At 39.5% G+C, this 20,797-nt stretch overlaps 4 protein-coding genes across 5 annotated transcripts in view; 2 read left to right on the top strand and 2 right to left on the bottom strand.

The window, feature by feature from the left end:
• Positions 1 to 20,797, top strand: part of LOC145457804 (RNA polymerase-associated protein CTR9 homolog) — a 486,484-nt gene that overhangs the window by 289,189 nt on the left and 176,498 nt on the right. The gene's annotated exons all lie outside the window — the stretch shown is intronic.
• Positions 1 to 20,797, bottom strand: part of LOC145457827 (syntenin-1-like) — a 97,033-nt gene that overhangs the window by 60,868 nt on the left and 15,368 nt on the right. The gene's annotated exons all lie outside the window — the stretch shown is intronic.
• Positions 129 to 13,008, bottom strand: LOC145457817 (transmembrane protein 144-like). The gene is made up of 12 exons (XM_080336112.1): positions 12,841 to 13,008; positions 9,566 to 9,670; positions 8,700 to 8,804; positions 7,876 to 7,980; positions 7,137 to 7,254; positions 6,997 to 7,077; positions 6,216 to 6,309; positions 5,714 to 5,805; positions 5,551 to 5,648; positions 4,619 to 4,713; positions 1,553 to 1,729; positions 129 to 847 (listed from the first exon to the last, which is right to left on the bottom strand). The coding sequence occupies exons 1-12, from the start codon at positions 12,905 to 12,907 to the stop codon at positions 764 to 766; spliced, it is 1,221 nt and encodes a 406-aa protein (XP_080192238.1). The 5' UTR covers positions 12,908 to 13,008; the 3' UTR covers positions 129 to 763.
• LOC145457630 (uncharacterized) lies at positions 18,277 to 20,408 on the top strand. The gene is made up of 3 exons (XM_080335852.1): positions 18,277 to 18,624; positions 19,404 to 19,457; positions 20,242 to 20,408. The coding sequence occupies exons 1-3, from the start codon at positions 18,387 to 18,389 to the stop codon at positions 20,406 to 20,408; spliced, it is 459 nt and encodes a 152-aa protein (XP_080191978.1). The 5' UTR covers positions 18,277 to 18,386.

Genomic DNA, 20,797 nt, shown 5'->3' with positions numbered 1-20,797 from the left:
TGTTCAGAGTTCAGCTGTACTTTCACTGATCAGCAGTTTCCTGTCAAACTGGACTTGTCTAATGAGGAACGTAATTGCTTCAATATCACTGAATCAGCTATTCCCGTTGGAAATCAGGCATCAGCAAACTTGGTAGTAATGAATAGAAATTTTACAATACGTAAAACTGATACATTTAAATCGTAAAATAACGACTAAGGCTGGGCAAAATCAAGCACTCGAGTGATTTGAATCTGAATTGAGTGTTAGGCTTCGACACTCATTATGACGCTGTAATAGTATGAATGATGTTATACCAGATGCTATATAATTGCCGGTGCTACATCACATCAAAGATAATTTAGTATTTTTACAACCATAACTATTTCAATGCACTTTGTAATAATGCTGTGGGTACTTTGTACTGCATTGTTCGTATGCTGAGATAGGACCTATCGAGGTTTGAGGTGGAAAATAGTATCAAAACTATTATTTTTGTTGATAATTTAACTCTTAGTGGCAAGAAGCTTATAATTTATATACTCGAAAAATATCATTTCTCACATGACACAAATCATTAGAATTAATACTCAGTTCAGATTCGAGTTCTCAAATCATTTTGCTCAGCCCTAGTAACAACACAAAATCATATTGCACTTTCTATATAGCTGCGCTTTTGCATAGGTTTGTATCAAATGCCATGAAACAATGTCGGAACTTGAAGAGTGGTGTTCAAACTTGACTGCCAACTGCACAGAAAATGAATAAGTTGATTTGTCGAAATTCACTTTTTCGACAACCCAGCGAAAACAGCTCCCGTGATCGTGAGTGTGTACGCGATTCCCATAATGATAAAATTTCTCCGTCCCTGTCAAAATATCATGTAAATCAGTGTTTCTCAGTTGGCAGAGCGATAAAATTACAAAATATTTTTGCGGACGGTGAACCTTCAAACATCAAAATTAACCCAAAATGTAATTACGACAAATCGTCGCTGTAGAATCATAGTAGTTTATGTCCATTTTACAGATTGCTGAGAAAATTAACCTTACGAAAAGGTTTCAATTTCTTTTGGCCATATCTTGGCCATGAGTGACTTTGAAACAATGTGGCGAACATAAACATGGCCAAGATATTGCTGAAAAAAATAGAAATTTAAGAAAACCTTAATTTTCTATAAATTTGAAAAATACATCTCAAATTTGAAAAAATAGATCTCAAAATTTGATAAATGGACATAAGCTACTTTGATTCTACCGTAACGAAATATATGCATGTTAGAAGCAAATATTTGAAAGTTCCACCAAACGAGAAATTTGATATTCCTTTTTTAATATTTGAAGGCCTTCTTGGAGGTACAGACCTTAAATATACAATTGAGTAATATCTTAATATTGAAATGAACCCAGATATCTTGGGCTGACAGTCGTCAGGCGTAATCGCCAGCAACTAGTAGAGAATTGGAAGGAACATTGATATACAATTCTGTTAGTTGCTGACGATTACCCCTGACGAGTGTCCGCTAAAAATATTCCGGTTTATTTCGGTATTTCAAGTCCAAAACTGATCTTACCCTAACTTCTTTATAGACTAACACTCCCCATAATGACGCGATAATTCCCGGTACGGTTGTGACAATGGGAAAACTGACAGCCTCGGTCAGGTATTCATTGGCAAGGAACCAGCTGATATCTGCGACCCCCCACATCCATCCAGACACAATTCCTGGTAGAATAGCTTGCGGAAACACCTGCAACCAAAAATACCATCTCAGATTAGACAGATTAGTAGACAAATCAATCTCTATGGCTGGACAGAACCGAGAACCCGAGTGATTCAATTCTGAATCGAATATTAGGCTTCGAGACGAGTATTCAAGTATCACTCACATGATGTGGAAAGTTCAAATATGTACGGCACCTTTTATGTGACCACAGAGAATAGAATGCCAGTTTTATATCACTTTAAAGATTATTCGGTATTTTTTCGACCACACCCATAGGCGCCGACTTACGAGGTTACGAGGTGGCGCAGCCACCTCGTGACCATATTTACGAGGTGGCGGCCACCTCGTACAAAATGCTCAAACGCCCAAGTGATTTGTGACCAGTAATTAGTAATAAGGCGAATCGATGCGACCTCGTTAGAGACGTCTTCGATTTCGATACGCGCACGCGCGTGTGCCAGGCGCGTAGCCACGGGGATTTCGGGGGTCGAACTTCTCTATTTGAAACGCGAAACCCCGTCATTTTGAAATGATCATTCTAACTCTAATGTTTAGTTGCGATTCAATAATTGTGTAATCAGTGTTCCGCGCGGCGGATTTGGCGAGAAACGTGTTGTCAATTAGCGAGAAGAATCTGTGAAATTAGGTCACTGATTCCCGTGCGCGTGGCAATCGTCGCTAGCCTGATTTATCGCATCTCGATCTAGCCTGGTTCCGCAGGGTTCAACAATCGCATCTGCGATGGGCCCAGTTCACACTATATCATCGCTTAACTGCGCAACCGAATCTGCATTGGCGGTTTCGGCCTGGTGTGCACGATATCATCGCTGGCCTACAGAATAGCATCTGCAATAGGTCTGGAGTGAAAGATATCTTTGCTGGAATGCTGGTCTATGGCCTAACTATCGCGTCTCGGGCCTAGCATGCTTTGGCTCCTCTCTCGCTGGTTTTGAGACAATGCGGTCGAGTTTACGCTAATTAGTGATTGTTTCATGTCATATTGATTAAAAAGCGACATCGCGAAACTGAATAACATCGAATCGCTGCAAACAGACTTTAACGTCCGAAATTGATTCCCGCTAATACTTGAACGTAACGGCCAGAAGATGTGTATCATGTCTCGAGTTCTTAAATACGACAAAGGTTTGAAATCGGTGCAACCAAGTTCGGACATTTTGATTTGCGAAAACTGAAGCCCAGACTGCGTCATACGCGCGCGTATTTAATTGTTCACCAGAGATCAGTGACTCATTAATTGACAGCACTCTTGGACTCTTTGGCAAGCTTATCATACGCCTAAAATCGTCGCTACGAAGGGATTATATGATCGCCATTTACACATGTACTTGACCCGAAATGAATTGATGCTACATTGGTAAATTGGTAAATAAAATCCAAATTCCCCTAATTTTTTTACTGGCTACGCGCCTAGATTGTGCTGAGAAGCACCATCCTAGATATCCTCCGCCGACCAGGCACCCAAATATACGTTCTGCTTTTCTGAAATCTAAATTATGTGCACTTGTGAACCCATATTCGTTTACAAAACCATTCATGAGCTAGCTAGCTTCGTGATAGTTAATCGGAGCGCGAAATTGGAGGGTGTTGGTGTGTGCCTGCAAATTGGAATTCATTTCTGTGCAGATTCGTTTCTCTAACAAGGCTTTGTCAGCGACATTAATCGGGAAATGCAGCGATACAGCTTAAACACCGATATAATGAGAAAACAATTGTCGCGACGAAAGTTACTCAATGCGATGTCACCCTCAAAACCGATTTGTGGCGATTCTGATTAGATTGCACGCCTTCTCATTTGCCATCACCCATATTTCGATTCGTTTGAACAGGGAACCTTCTACATTCCGATAAACTTGATTGCTGGATGTACTCGTATCGAGAACAGCATTATCGAATATTAAACTATTAGGCATTAGATAGACAGTGGATTTCTATTGGTAAGATCTCGGCATGCGTCCGGAAGTGAAACTAATTCTAGCCCAGGGAAGACCAACCCGCGGCCGTAGAACGAAATTTGTGCGGCCGTCAACACGTAATTCAATTAGTATGCGTTGGTGACCGTGGACAACGACATGCGCAGATTGAATTTATGGATTGACCGATGTCCTCCCGAAATGCTTCGCGGGAAATGCACCAATGTTTTAATCATCAAACAATTGCTGCGATGCGAATTGGTCAACGCGAAGCAACAAACCGCAATTGACAATTACTGATTGGATGCGCGATTTCGCGTTTGTAATCATCATTATTGTCTGCTTGAAGTATTCGAGAGTTGTCGTGTGTTACTTGCAAGGCCAGCGCACAGAGTATTTCGTTAGTCACATTGGGCATTGAGCGTGAATAACATTGATGCAACTGCAGATTCCGTCGGACGGACTGGTAGCCCAGGCCGCAGTTACACTTTCAATGATGGTACCGTTTTAAGATTCCATTTAATAACTCGACTGCATGGTTTGACAGGGACAGGACAGGGCCGATTTAAAACGTCACGCGAATGGTTTAACTTTGCACGTACACCAGCGGCATGCAGTAAAGTGCGTTATCGTGAGACGATGACGTCATTGATACGGAACAATTATGACGTCACAAGACTTCGCCGCCTCGTAAAAAAATAAAAGTCGGCGCCTATGACCACACCTACTTCATTGCTCTTTGTGACTATGCTGTGGGTTGATCACGAGGTCTGATATGTCATTTCCACTAACGTACATGGCTTTGTACTACATGTTTTGTATACTACAATAGGACCAATCGAGGTTTACAGCCTTCCAAAGTGGAAAATAGTAGCTAAAGTATCATTTTTTTTGACAGACTAACTCTTAGTGGCAAGACTCGATTCAGATTCGAGTATTCCAATCATTGTGCTCAGACCAATCAATCCCATTCACCATTCACCTTTGGTTTGTTCTTCATAATCATGCAATACAGCACAAAATATCCGGTCGACGTCAGCAGGATGCCGCAGAAATGAGCAAAAACGTAGTCCAGATCTGAAATTGAGCGACAAATCACTTTTGCGTCGACTAGAAGCTCTACGTATACCACGCGCAGGGTTATAACCAAGTCACACTGTTCCGAGTCACAAGCTTTATAATTTAGAAGTACTTCTACTTACTTGCTCAAATGGTGATGATTTTAGATTACTTTTACTTCATAGTTTTCAGTTTTTTATGCAAAATTATGACTAGACTACTTGCTTGTCTATTCACTTGGAAATCACTAGTTCCAACAGGTTTATTCAAACAGTTAAAACAGAGTTTCTGACCCAATTCGTCTCGAGCCATGCGCAAGGTCAGGTACAAGTCGAGTCAATAAACAAAGTGACTCAGTCTTGTCTTGTCATTTTCCATATCAAATAAAATCACTCAAATCACCAAAAATTGTGTCTTGCATCGTAAAATTACAACCCTGATTTTGTGTAATATGTTGCAGCAGAATATTTAACGTTGCTATATGTAACGGCCGCAAGCAATTAATGTTGATCATATCGACTGACGTCTGCACAATCACATGCTTTGTGTCAATATTGGGCAAAGTGCAAAGTACAAACTACAGAAGGCTACCAAAGGTCAAGTCTTTCCAGTGAAAGCTTGATACATTAGCCAATCTCATTATACGATGACCAGATCAGGCTGTGACTAAATACTTCTACTTTTTTGGAGTACTAAAGTAGGCACCGTCTACTTGCAATACCTACTCGAGTGGTTATGATGGGAGACTACTTGTACTTGACAGTTCCTGACGGAAAACTAGTTATCGGGTATCATACTTTGAGTTGAGTATTCGAGTGTCACTCATTACGACGTTACAACAAATAAGGCCCACACCTGTTTGTGAAGCTCCCGGATAATTATCCTTGATGTGGATGACAGGCGTGAATGCAAGGCCGTAGAGAATTCCAGAGAAGAGAGCGAGCGTGCAGCCTCTGTTAGAGACAAAAAACACCTCAATTTGTGATCAGAACGGCAGCAACGATATATTTCGACTCACAGAATTCTTTTGGAAGTGCTCGACAACCGATCGATCCAAGATTCATCGTCAGGTGTCTGCGGTGACTTTGTGACAACAGAAGTCTCGAGCTCCTGAAACAATAATAATACCGTAACCAAGAGGTGGTCAGTAGCTTTGTGCAAAATTATTTTTTTCCTGGATTCCCGGAACTCACTGATCGAATTGTTAGTTCGCCTGAAAATACAATACACCCCAAATTTGGCTCGATTCCATTTGGTAGCTGTCAACGCAAAGGAGTTTAAAAATTTTGAATTTATTAAAAAAAAGTTTTACTTTAAACCCCATGAACAGAACGATGCTTACCAGTTTTTGCCCACTTCCAACTGCAAGAAGCGAAGTTTTAGCCATTGAAAATTTTGGGTTCAAAAAATAGCCTGTACCGGTGGTAACCCAGAATTATGAATGAAAAACTCAAACACTACTCTTACTTGTACTTGACTACCAACGGCGACAAATTTGACCAGAACAAATTATTTTTCACCTCCTCCGACCCGTCCAACAGACCTTCCTCATCTTGCTGAATGTTTCGCGTTGAAGATGAAGTGTCCGACTTGACCATAACCCAGAAGACAGCACTGCCAATGTCAACAAGAGTCTCAACAATTGCGCGACAGTAAATGAAAAGGTTGCGATTGAATTTGGAACTTGGTGAAATGAAATAACTATATTTGAACGAGATGCATTGTTATGTATGACTAGGGTCGGCCACAATGATTTGAGTGCGTTACTTGAATGTGGACAGAGTATAAATTCCAATATTTCGAGTGCTGTAGCGAGAGATGATTCGTTCAAGTTCTGAAATTAGCAAATTAATCCACAAGAATTATAATTTGGATATTGTATTCCACTGTAGAAGACTATAATCCTCAATTGGTGGAACGCAGTGGAATCAAACAGGTATGGTTGAAAAATCTCAAATAATATTTAGAGTGATGCAGAACTGGCATATTCTTTGTGGTTGGATAAAAGGTACAGATTTCAACATTCCACATTATTCACATTGGTGTAGCGTCATCATAAGTGATTCTCGAATACACGAAGCCTAATCCTAAATTCAGGTACCCGATTTTTCCAAGCCCTACTACATACAACGCTTGGAGAATCCGGAACTTGGTATGTGCATATTATTGTATTTGTACATACTAATGTATTTGGACTATAGATTAGCGTTAGGTTAGTGTTATGGGTTAGGATTAGGGGTAACCAAGTCAAGTGTCCAATTCCCCGGCAAGTTACCAGTGGTAACCAATGAAAACACTCACGCGAGCATTGCAAGCACAATAGAAACAGTGTTGAAGGCAGCGTTCGTCGGCGGTTCTGGCTTAAGACCGAACCATCCAAATCTACTCAAATACAAACGGTGTTACTTACAGTCTCGGGAAACAACACTGGTACAGCTTACCTGCCACTTGCCCACCCAGAAAGCAGATTGAAAGAACCCCAAATCAAAATGCCTAGACCGAGTCCGATGGTTTTGATGATGGGCACAACACATAAATTTCCGGTCGACCACAAGACGCCTGCAATATCGAACAATGTAGCAACCAGAGATGGACAACTACAAAATAGTCAGCTTTTCCAAATTAGATTAGAGCTAGAATGATAGCTAAACACACTTTTACAAATTTTATTAGAAGTAGAATTACTGAATTCGCATGAACTTTGAAATTAAATAAAATTTCGAATTAGTAAGAATTACAATAAAGTTCATATAAGTACGAGAATGGCAAATATCTGTACAGCAAGCTTGGCTCTTTCGCACGATGCAGTTCTTCAGTGTCATTTTCAGGAGAACCAGAAGTTAGTTTCGATTTAAAAAGAGAGCATACAGACATTTTACAAATTAGATTACCGGTATTTCGCTTTCCAAGTCTCGTGGTAAGGACATACAAAAAATAAACTATATGAATAAATTCATTAGACTCGATCTGAACAAATGCATACCAATGGCTTAGCTCAGTAAACAAGTAGGCCTATGAATTTGGGGAATAAGGAGGAATTTCAACAACATATTCACAGACTATTTTGAATAAGAATACGGATTTTCCCTAAATGTGACTGAAGCACATAGAAAATAAATTCGGTCGCATTTACAAGTAAGATTCCATGATCCGTATTCCAGGCCTACTTCGTTAACTTACCCCCAAGCATCGCCATTCCATAAAATCTCGGATAATTCTGAACGCAATTCATAACAAATCCGGTTGACCAGATAGCTACACAGAGAACCCACTGGAAGAAAACTCCTGAAAACAGAAATCGAATTAAAATCTTCTTCTGACTACTTGGGGGGCTTCAGCTCGTTTGCTTTAAGGTTACTTGAAAATATTATTTATTCTACTATGAGCATTTTATTTATCCTGTTTCTTCCATGCCTTAAGAATTTCGTAAAGAAGGTAACGCTTTGTACAATCTTGTACAGCTACCAATCTAGTAAATTCACGGTCAACCAACTACTGCTTTTGTTGAGTAGATCTAGTCCTAGTGGTGTGTTTTGTTAAGTTAGTCAGTTTAGTCCTAATTCCGCATTAAAAAAACACAGTTGCCTTACAACTAGACAACACGTGTTGTCGTTCGGTGTCAATCGTGATACCACTGTTCTGTTGTGTAATGTCTTGCAACCACTGCTAGCTCAGAGTCGTCACTACTAACAGTGGTGTAGCCAGGGAAGAGTTTTGGAGGTCAAAACCGATCAAAAACTCGAAACTCTGTCCTTTCCAAATACCGATTCTAGCCCCGATGTTTTTAAGCTCATTGGCAGTAATTCGCATTATCAGTTATTAGTAAGAAATGCTTTAGTTAGTAAGTTGAGGATTTTTAAAAGTCGTTAGTTCAAGTTCTAGCTGCGCGTTTAGAAAATCCACGTGTTTGTTTGGTCTGGCTATGGTCGGTTTCCATGTTATTGAAATCGGAAGAATCACTGGAAATGATCACTTTTATATCGCAATCACAAAAAAAGACTCACCATCTCCTGTATCAAACTTCTTTACGGGAACAAAATTGCTGCCAAAAAAGACAACGGCGACACTCGCTGCTACGAACCCCACCCACGAAGGACTTGAAGAATTGCCTGCAAGATATCAGTTATTGTCTGACAAAAAATAGGAAAATATACCGTGTGATAGGAAGATCCAGACTTGTACAATTAATGGTAGTTTCTAATAAGACTACTTGAGCAAAATACAGGCAATCTAATTCCAATCTAATTTGTGAAATATTTCTACGCTGTCATGTTAATTCTAATATAATGCAGGGTTGTAATGACTCGAGTCACGATTTTCTGATTTTCTGATGACTCGTGTTGACTCGAGTCATTTTCTCAAAATACGGAAATGAGTAGACTCGACTTGGACTAGAGTTATTGCGCATGACCCGAGCCTAGTCATATGACTCGAGACGCAGACGGCCAAGATCAATATTTCATTGTAATTTCGAAGAATAGTAAAGTTACCACACTATTGGGATTGCGTGACTGCCTACTCGCATCGAGCAAGTGCGACGGTGAAGATATCGTGCCATGTAACGGGTTAAGCAGCCGTGGCAGCTGGTCTTGTAGAAATTTCAATAAATTGCAGCTCCATTACGGTGGCGTTCTGAAGGAAATGACCGCGGCCAAAAAATTTTGTTTGTTTTTACCTTCAATTTGAGACCACATCATTTTTAGAGCTCAGTGCCCCTTTAATTCCAATCTAATTTAGGAAAACTGTAACTAGAATTCAAATTCAAGCTCCGGACGAGGCCCTTGTTTAAAGGAGTACTTTCTTTGCTCAATACTTTTTTTAGGATGAACCACTGAATTTTGAAAGGATTTCATTACGGTAGAAGCTTCACCTGCTGCCGTTGTTGTGTTGTCAACTTGAGGAACTGTAGTTGTCCCTCCAGAATTGTACCAGCTGTGGTTGTTAAACGCTTGAGACTCTTTGGCGCTAACCAACCCTGAAATGAAGATCGCCGTTAAATATTTCAGTAAAAAGTTATGAAGTTATAAAATCAGTCATGAAACCTCATTGCATTGTTGAGCCGCGTATTAACACTGATGGAAAAACAGTTTGTCTTTGAATGATTACACTGAACACTGTAGAGATAGGAAATATCATAATGACTAAGCTCTTAGTACAGAGTAGCCTATCAGTATACAATGGAATGATATGTTGAAGAGACTCTTTGGGGCACGCAACTTTAATATACATTTTAATAATATACTGGAGCTTCGGGTTTTAATAAATTCTGCAATGAATATATTATTAAAATGTATATTAATGATATGTTAAGATTAACAGTGAAGCCGGCACTTGGTAAATTCGGCCCGCGGCGACATTTTACATTTGTATTAATTTGACAATATCCAAGTGTCACATATATCTTTTCAGCTTATAAAGTGAAAATTCCCTCTTACATTGCTCCGAAAGCCTGGAATTATTCATCAAACTTCACTATCACATCAATTGCAAACGCTACCATGCAGTGGAAGATTCACTATTACAACACATTTCCAATTCATGATGACAAAACCTGACCCTAAGACGATTCGTGACTGAAATTTGTGAGTTGGACTTGGATGCGACCTTTCTTAGAATTACTCAGACTCTGGCTAACGTGATGACAAAATGAAAATGACTTGAGTGGACTCGGAATGCCGTGAATTTGTTAGAACCATGGACGTTGGACGCAACAAACTAATCGCGTATAAGGGAATAGTAATAGATCAGAAGGTCGCAGCTTGGTATTTCGCTAACTAAGCAAGTAGTTATGGCAACAATTGGCAAGCTGTTAGTTACATCTTTGGTCGCTAAATCATGTTATTAAGGCCACTTAAAGGTACCGAGTACCGTGGTGATACGCTTCAACGATGTAACAACAATGGGCCGTTCGGCGTTCCAACATTTCAATCACTAGGACACATTCATTAATATATTTATATTATATTTATATTTTTTTCTGTTCCTATATTTGCAGATATTTGGCAATGAGATTAATAGCCTACTTATCAGAAGTATACCTGAATCCTGGATTGGAATTACAACGCTCAACCGAAAAATGTTTTGATATCAGAACAGTCTCAATTATCAATCTGTTCAATTCAAAGTATTCATAGTAGCTGCAAAAATATAACCCGATAGCATTCATGATGGCACCATACATTTATCCGCTTATATGGTGTCTATATCTTACAATTAATATATATCAATTACAACAACAATTCCATTCAAATAGTTATAAATGTGATGATTCTTTTCGTGCCAGGCCTAAATTGATTCAAGAGTAAATCAAATTTTGACGATATGTGTTTACTGTCAGTCTGCTGGATCGGCTCACTTTCAATAGGACAATTCATTCCCGCCAAGTAAGGCCTACTCGGAAAGGCATAAAATACCCCTACAAATGCTGCGGCCCGCGGCGTCGTCGGAACTGGAAAACTGGCCCGCGAGCACATTTGAGTTTGAGACCTCTGCCCTAACCCTATATCCTCCCTAATCAAACTCTAACATCCCTCTCCCCCTCCAACCCTATCTTGGGATACCCTAGCCGCAACTTTGACCCAACCCACCCCAACCCTAATATCCCCCCTCCCCCAACCCTAATATTCGTCTCCACCTTCAACCCTAATATCTAGGTCTGCCATACGTCCTCTATTTTTGACTTTTTTCAATGTGTCTCAAAGGTGCCCAAATGTCCTCCTTTTTGAGAATTTGTCCTCTTCGCGTTATCTCCCGCGCTCACGTGATCCACGCATGCCCCAACCTCCATACAATATTGACAAATCACTTGAAAATAATATCATTAGTTTATTAATTCATATTAATAGTTGTTAATTCATTTTAATACACAATTCTTCAAGGGCCGACTTTACCAAGTGCCGAGTTCACTGGCAATCTATGTTCATATTGAAATAAACCCAAATATTTGGCTTACACGTGAGCTCTATTTGCACTGATTGCTTCACTTTCTATACTACTGGAATAGTTTTTCAGTTCATCAGATAGATATGTAAAAATCTCAGAAACACAATAGAAGTCAATTCAAGTTGTCCCTGAGGAAAAACAATCATAATAATCAATAATCGTCATATTGTATTTTCATCTGACCAAGAAAAAGTTATCCTCTTTATTATACTACATAGTTCAACGACAGTAATATAGGTATTTCGTCAACAATTTTTACTAACAAAATCCATACTCTTATCTTTATCGACGATGTTGAACACTTTTTACGGCCCTGTGGATATACGCAGTTCACGCAGTTCACGCAATTCACGCAGTTCACGCAGTTCACACGCATTTATTATCTGTCTGAAACGAGCTTTAGCTTACTCTTTGAAAGTAACTCGCAACGAAGGTTGCCAATTATATTGATGAACAGCAAATAAATTATATAGTAGCCAATTATTCCAATACATCAATAATGATATCAACTAATCTGAGAACAGCTGCGCAAACTCCATATTATCTGTCCGAAAATTCGCATATTTGTGACGTACGTCCAAAGTAGACCATGAATTGACTATGACGACATTGAGGTGTTATTTCTTTAATTAATGGACAAGCGTTCAACGTGATGTATTTGGGAATTGAGATACGAAATCCCGTCCTTCACATTCGCTTCCTTTTCGCTCCTTCATCAAGGATCACATATGAACTTTCGCCGCTTGGGATCTGCGTTCCAAATGTTGGAAGTAACCACTACCGGTAGCAGTATAGATTTTGCTTCCAAGGCCGCCTGTTCGATGCTAGTCCAGGTCGTCAGCTCACGCGAGCAAAGTGTCTCCTTCAGCCGCTTCAAACCATTTGGCAAAATGCAAATACAACGAATTTAAAAATCGGCGACAAATAAACACAAATCATGATAACTAGCGTGAACACACCGCCGCAGACACACGGGTTCGAGTCCGTCCGAGGTCGACTTCAGAGTTCGATTCCTAAGTGCTGGAGGTTCACCTGCGCGATACCTGATTACTGAACAAACTTGAACACATCCCCAAAACACTCCAGACTTGATACCTGAGCACCAGAACAACGTGGGAGAGTGATACCTGCGTGATCTGTGTGACCTGCGTGAACTGCGTATATCTCCACAGGGCCCTTTTTACCAGAACATAATAACCTTACCCGGCATCATCTGTAGGGTTAAGATTATGAAAAGAAACGGAGCAATCCCGAATCCCAGCGACCTCATGATGCTATTTGGTATAAGTCGTGCAAAATATACCGAAAACACTACAGAACAATCCAATAAACATGAAATCCATAAAAGTGAACAAGAAGCGTCGAGTTTGTTTTGACATCGTCTTGATCTTCTGAGATTGACATGTTCAATGGTGCAAATCGAAATATTGACATTTTGTTTCCAGAAAACGACAAACTTGGGAGTTTCTGTGCGTTTCAGAGAGAGAGAGATATGATCCGGTTCGATTCCCATCGGAGGTTCATCTGAGCTCCTCTTCCCCAGCTGTCGCCGTAAGAAAAAGACCCGGAGAAACAAAGCACTCACAAGGAATGAAAAGAACTAGTAGAAAGGGCTGCGGCTTCAATATAATCAACATCGAAAAGAACTGTGACATCGGGCACTCTAGGCCGAGGTGGATGTTAGACAGGGATATCTAAAACTTTTAGAATTTAGATAATAAAACTTTTAGATATCCCTGATGTTAGAGTAAAGGATCGCTACTGATGCGTGTCGTTCGGCATCCTCCTATCTGTTCGTTATATCGCATTGTGTCCAGAGGTGGTCAAAGTTGTCACCATCGCTACTCAAGTAGAAGTAGAAGTAACGTCGGAATTTCTACTCAAGTAGAAGTAGAAGTGGCGGTTCACAAGTAACTAAGTAAGTAGGTATTCTAGGCCTAAATTTTCCAAAAGTAGAATAGTCTAAAATCATAAGTTGTGCGAGTAGGCAAAATCTACTTCAAGTACCTAAAAAAATAGAAGTACTTCGTTACTGAGCACCTCTGATTGTGTCTTATCGCATTGTACATTGTGTGTAATTCGTTCAGATGAAAATTACCACTCAACGATTATTGATTATTATTGAGGACGTATGGTAACCGGACCTACATTATCATAAAACTGAGTCGAACCGAACACGAACATAATCTCGCTTCGTGGATTTGCTCCCAGAAAAAAACGACGTCAAGTACAAGTACAAGTTGCGGTTTCTAAACAAGTGAAAAAGTGAGTATTCGTGGCCGAATTTTGATTAAAAATGAAAACTGCAAAGTAGGAGGTAGAAGTAGTCTAAAATCATAATTCATTGCGTGAGTGTTGCAAGTGTAGGCAAAATTTCAGAGGTGGCCAGTAATAAAGTAGGCCTACTTCTACTTTTTCCGATCACTCAACTAGGTTAGCCTACTTGTGGTGAGGTGATACAGTTCCTTATTTGACCATTATAAGATGCTGTATATGCTGATTGCTTATGATTACATTTACGTCGGGTGTGTCGCTTCTGTTCGTTGTACCTTTTAACTCTGTTTTATTGCCATGTTGTATCAGCGTGTACTCAAAGTTGGCGTGCAGACAGAAAAAAGTCTCTATTTCACGCTTCAATTAGGTAGTCGAGATTTTTTTTGGATCCGTTTTCAGTACTGATATAATGCAAAAGCCGGGATTGGTATATGTTGATTTTGACGATGTTTCATATCGATGTGGATGACAATATTTCGTATCGTATATTTTGATGATGTGATCTAAGGCTGTACCAAGTTTTAAAGTCCTCACCTCATGATTAGGGCAGTAATTTCGTTATCGAAGTCAAGTATGTTATTGTCGATCCGTCCGAAACAGTGATTTAAGACAAACGCCTGTATCGGTATGTGTTGATTTTGACGATGTTTTATACCGGGATGGATCACAAAATTTGGTATGGTATATCTTGACGATATCATCGAACACTGTACAAAGCTTCAAAGTTTGTCAGTCAATGATCAGGGTAGTAATTGCTTTATCAAATCGACTATGTATAGGTGTGCGCGAAACTGGAACTAAACTACGCAAAGCCGATTTTACGCAAAACTCGCTATCGATATATTTTGACGGTATTCTATAGGAAGTTTGAAGGCAAGAAGTTACAAGGCTGTCATCGGGGCCTACGATATATTAATGTATCGTATGCCCTGCTGTCACTGTCATTCTATGATTAGGGTAGTAATTGCGTTGTTCAAGTCGACAATGCGTAGTTTGGAGCCAGACTGAAACTAGGCTACCGCATAACAGATTTTACGCAAAAGTCGCTATTGATATGTGGTAATTTTGACGGTGTTCTATACGTTGCGTCTCAAACACGCAACCCGCGAGATCGTTTGTGCGGCCCGCGTCGTCATTTTGGATATTGAAGCATTCGACAATTTTCAACTGCCGCATATATTTTTTGATATTTGAGAACTTAAAATTCGCTTTAAAACTACTCCAAAAATCTGAAACTACTCGATCTTCAAATTTCACTATCGCATCACTTTCAAAAGTTAGCACCACATATCCGTGAATTGCCCTATAATAGATTCAAAAAAGCCCTACTTGATCACCTCTTATCGTTACACTAACACTGTTGCCCTACCTCGCCCAGATATTGCTTCATTGATCATTTGCTACCATTGTTTAATTTTTCTTCTATTTTTTTTTTAACTACTATAACATTTTTCACAGCCAGACTGTTTAGACTAGAGTCAAGTGTACCTGTTTGATGCTGGTGTGATCAGACTAGATGACCCTCACGGTCTTATCGATCATTCCTATCTAATACCGAATACTGTGCATGCATATTTTCTGTACCACCACCACTGCCGTGTGTTTTGTATTTTGGCTTGATGAAAATAAAGACTCTCTCTCTCTCTCTCTCATGAGGAAGATCAGCTATTACGTGACATTACCTGTTTATGATGGTAAAATATGATCCGTTGATAATTCGTGATCGAAAATCGTGATTTGGACTTGATCGCGAGTTTCGCAACCTTTTGTAGAATTCCTCGGACTGAATGGGGGATAAAATAAAAATGACTCGACTTAAGTTGGGGCATCTTTACAATCAGAGAATGACTTGTGGAACTCAGAACGCCGAGACTTAGTACAACCGCGGACTATTATCAGATTGTTATGGGGAATAATAATATATATCCAAAAGCCGTAGCTTATGTTGCGCAGTGTAACGTATTTAGCTATCCAAGCAAGTCGGAATGACAATGACAACCATACTGGCATTCTGCTGCCCCTTGATGTCTAATTAGTTAGATCCTGCGTCATCTTGGAGAGAGAGAGAGAGAGAGAGAGAGAATCTTTATTTTCATCGAACCAAAATACATAACAAACGGCAGTGATGGTGGTACAGAAAATATGCGTGCACACTATTCGATCTTGGGTCCGTTTATCCCCGTTATTATTGGCAATTGAAGGTGGCGAGTAAGGTAGTGGTGTGCTCTCCCCTGCTGTAACAAAAATGGATTGCTCGGCTATTGAACTGTTTTTATTGATATGGCACAATAATTATTATAATATAATATAATAATATAATATCATTAAGCTGTTGTTGATCAGTTCCTATATTCGAAAGTCAATATTACTTCTATGCATGCTGGGTGTCTTCAAAAATGACTTCTTTTCTCAAATCGTACTGGCTACTTGATAAAATTGTTAAGTTGCCTAATTGAAGCCTACACACCAGATTTGGTTCAATTCCAACCAGTATCCGTATTGCTACAGGAGAAGAAAGTTTCTATGTAATATATAAAAATACAATTGAATAGTATATTCATATTGCAATGAACCCGAATATTTTCGGCTCACACACGTCAGGGGTAATCGTCAGCAACTAGTAGATAATAAGAGAGAACATTGTATGTCAACAATCGTATCACAAAATATGACGTAACCAGCATGAAACTTCGAATGAGAGAGCGTTCAGTGCACTATTCCTAGGTCGTACACGATCTCCTTCTGTTGACAGAGTTTCGGTTGGTGTATTTTGATAAAAGTCGACTCCAAGGCACACAAGTGGAAATGTTAACAGCCCCTCCCAATAACCCGTAATTTGTCGTCTCGGTAATTATTCGCACAAACCGGATTAGCCGAAAATATTCGGTTTCATTTCAATATGAATATACTATTCAATTGTATACTGAAGTTCTGTACCTCCAAGAAGCTATTCATATATAAAAATATATAACAAAAATTTGAAAATTTTCTGTTCACGCCATGAAAGTGTTAGGTTGTCTATGAAGACGATGTTCACCAAATTTGGTTCAATTCCAACCAGTTGGAAGCGGAGTTATTGCCGTGGAAAAATTTGGATTATGGATAAAATAGTATTTACGGTGACCAATTCTTTAATTTTTCGACGGCAATTTCTTCTGATCTCTATTTCACACGGCGCATAGATTACCAGGTAGCACAAATGTTCTTATCAGGTTTTCACTGCATGGAATTAAGCACTGTATTGTTCCGCAAGACTCCTCATTGATCAAATATTAAAATGGCGGTAAAAATATATTCGGTTATGCTCGTGATGTTTACGCGATACGGCGTTGCCGCCAACTGGATAAAAGGCGATACTGTTGTCTCGAATTTAGAGGGGATTTTTATCAGCTTACACATCTTTGGAATAAACACGGCCTCTGGCAAAATCAAGTGGTGCAAGGATTTACCGGAGGCTACATAAATTATTTCATATGTCGTTAGATTTCAAAGATAACTTAATCTGAAGGTGACATTCGTTAGTCTGCAAATTGCGTTCCTCGAGCTTTTAGTTCTATGGCCGGAATTGCTATAAGTTGTGGGCATGCGAATACGATTTTGTTCTCATGAAACAGAAGTAATAACATTGTATAAAATGTTGTTTTTCAATGGAATCGCGATTCCCGCGTCATTCGTGGATGAATTTTGTTTGTAGTACTATATAGATAACTAACCTACGGATAGATGCGCATTACGTGATTCACGGCCGAGTGTTGCAACAGCAGTCGCATATTTGTTGTCGCTTCATAGCATGAAACGGCAACGTAATTGCTAATCCCATAGATGACGACCCGAGCGCTCAAATTTATTAACGTTGACATTATTCAAAAGCTACAGTCGCGCTGATTCTGATAATATACATTAAATGTTGATTAAGGCAATGGAACCCACCCGGAATAGCCTTCAAAGTATGAAAATCGGCATTGTTCTAAACAATCGCAACGACGCAGCACAATGACCATAACAGTGGTCCTTGCGTGGTTGTGAATGTTCAGAACAATGCCGATTTTCAGACTTTGAGGAGTATTTCGGGGTGGTTCTATTGCCCTGATCAGATTTTGATGTATATTATCAGAATCAGCGCGACTGTAGCTTTCAAATAAGATCAACTTTATTAAACTTTTCGAAGTTTGCAGGTCAATAAAATTGTTTCTTGAGTATATTACGGGTTTGATTTAAATCGCTGGGCTCAGTTTGCAAGTACTGATCGATTCGGCGCCTCGACATATCGATACCGAAAGCTTCAGCCAACATGCGTCAATCATTACACTAGACATAATACTTTCAATGCCTTCATTTTCTATTTCTACTCGAAACAGTTTTGACGTGCCTTATAAATCGCTACATATAGACTACTTGTGAGTAAAAATTTATAGTGTTAATTTAACTTCGACTCGAGTATACCGACGCCGACAACGTTTTCCATCTTTCTTGAAATGATGACAACGAATGGGATAATCGCGTCATGCATACTGGCGATCATTTCGGCTGCGGACCAACACGAAGAAATGCGCTGCAAAGCACGACCAGGATGTCATCTGGCAAAATGCGATCCCGGACTGACGTTTCCGGGTTTGAACGCGAATGAATATCCAATTACTTGCGTCAGGTCATCAGTTCAAGACGTTGAGGAATACATGGATTTGAAAAGGGACGTGCAAGTGTTACAAGCAGGTAATTTCATTGAGTACATAGGTCTACATCAGAGATTCTTGAAACTTTTACTAACCCGAGGAACACTTACGGTGATCTGCAAGTCTTCTACTTACCCCTAATGTCCGCCTACAGTTACAAAAAAAATCAACCACATTACTCATCCAATACATTACTATATAATAATGGTCCACCATATAAAGTGCGCATCTACCGAGTGTTTAACGAAAAAATTCAACATTTCATCTACTCAAAATATGAAACAATAAAATGAATATTTATTGCAAATCAACGTGACTCATGCTGTTCACATTCAGAGACCAGTTCAGAAATGCGAGAGTTGGCATCAGACATTGTTCGGTCGAAACGCAACAGAGCGATACCAATTACTTAAAAAGGAGCGCTATGCGCTCAAAATATGATGTGGTCTCAATTTGCCGCAACCCTTTTTTGGCCCATATTTAAATGAATTGCACATAATTGTATTGTGATTAGACATTTGCGTAAGTAGCAACGATGCACCTGCAATTGAAACTAGTGACTCGAGTAGTTTATACATCTTCATTTTCTACTTGCACTTAATGTCTTGGTATCGCTACATCTACAAGCAACTCTGACTATATGACCATCTCTGCTTAAGTATATACTTTTGAGAACTCATAAGAACTCGATATTGAAAATTAACCGCATGTTTGTACGGATAAATTGCGCCGAACCTGTGAAAGCAAACATGATTTTCATTGCTGCCACACCCACACTGTAAATGACCCGGTCAATGTTAACAATTTGAATATTTCTAGAAATGGAAGCTCAGAAGACCCAATTTTCAAAATCAGTCGAAGCACTTTCAAAGGGTAAGTTACTTTTGACATAAGAGTTAGGGGCCTACCATCAACAGTTCGTTTTTCACAAAGTAGCTTCCATCGATCGAGATATGTTTCTTTTAAACCTTGATATCAGACCCACCTTAGCAATTACATGTAAATATGATGTGGTCTCAAATATCAATTAAAAAATGTGAAGAAGTTTGTGCAGCAGTCATTTTCTTTAGAAAGCCACCATTCTGGAACTGCGCAGCTACAATAATTGTCACGCGTAGTACCAAATTATTTTTTATATGATAAATCAAAAATTCAACTGGCTCTGCGGAGGCTTCTGCCTGGAATTCATTCAAATCTGGTGTGTAGCGTTTTTTATGCAACCTAATAATTTAATCAGTGAATCTCCGGAATGCGAGAAAAAATTATTTTCGAAAAACCCTATGGAACATCTCTGTTAATTTTGAGAACTCAGAAGGAATTGATGCGTATACTAGTTATATATATGTGTTATCACTATGGATGATATCGTCAAGCGTCAACATCAGATATAGCTTCGCGGTGTATCGAATAGGACGAAAAGAGTATCGATCGCCTCCTATAACATGCATTCAATCAAACATTGCACCAATACCCGTGATATTCGAGAATGATAGTTTGATGCATACTGAAGTTGATCTCTCGCTTTGACCAATCACTTCATGTTGATACGAATAACTTGCGTCCAACTTGCGAAAGCAAGCACGATTTTCATTGATGCTAGAGCTACAAATTATATTGTAAATGACCAGGACAGTGTTAACAAATTGATTATTTCTAGAAATGGAAGCGCTGAAGATTCAATTATTGAAGCCAGACCAAAGTAACGAAGCACTTTCGAAGGGTATAAGGGCCATTTTCCTTGGAAAGCCGCCGCTCTGGAATTGCAACTGCAAGATTGTCACGGGCTGTGCCCATCTGCTGCTCCATCTATCTCTGTGCTATTGAAATCACGCATAATCTATTCTCTGCGCTTTGCGAAATTTCGGATCGCATTTCTTCAAGGTTGCACTTGCAACATTTATGAATTCACCATACTGGCCGAGGTTCTGTTGCACGCTCTAATCATTTCGTGCAAATGTCTTCTGATGATGATAGCTTTACTCAAGATCGGAAAAATGACCTTACATAAGGCAGAGGGGGTCCCTACAACGGCTCGACAACATGATGGCGCGTGACCTCAATACCATAGAGATTGATGGAGTGGAATGGTACCTTTCGTGAAGATCTTTTCGCTGCAATTCAAGTATGGGTTGACTTTTTGACTCTGAATGCCACCAGAATTTTTCCACATCATCGACTTCAATTTTACTACGAGTTTAGATTGCAATTTTGCA

This window comes from Botryllus schlosseri, chromosome 15, assembly GCF_051294905.1.
Source record: "Botryllus schlosseri isolate E-star chromosome 15, Bs_hap1, whole genome shotgun sequence".
NCBI classification, from domain to species: Eukaryota; Metazoa; Chordata; class Ascidiacea; order Stolidobranchia; family Styelidae; genus Botryllus; species Botryllus schlosseri.
This window is presented reverse-complemented; position numbering and strand designations above follow the sequence as displayed.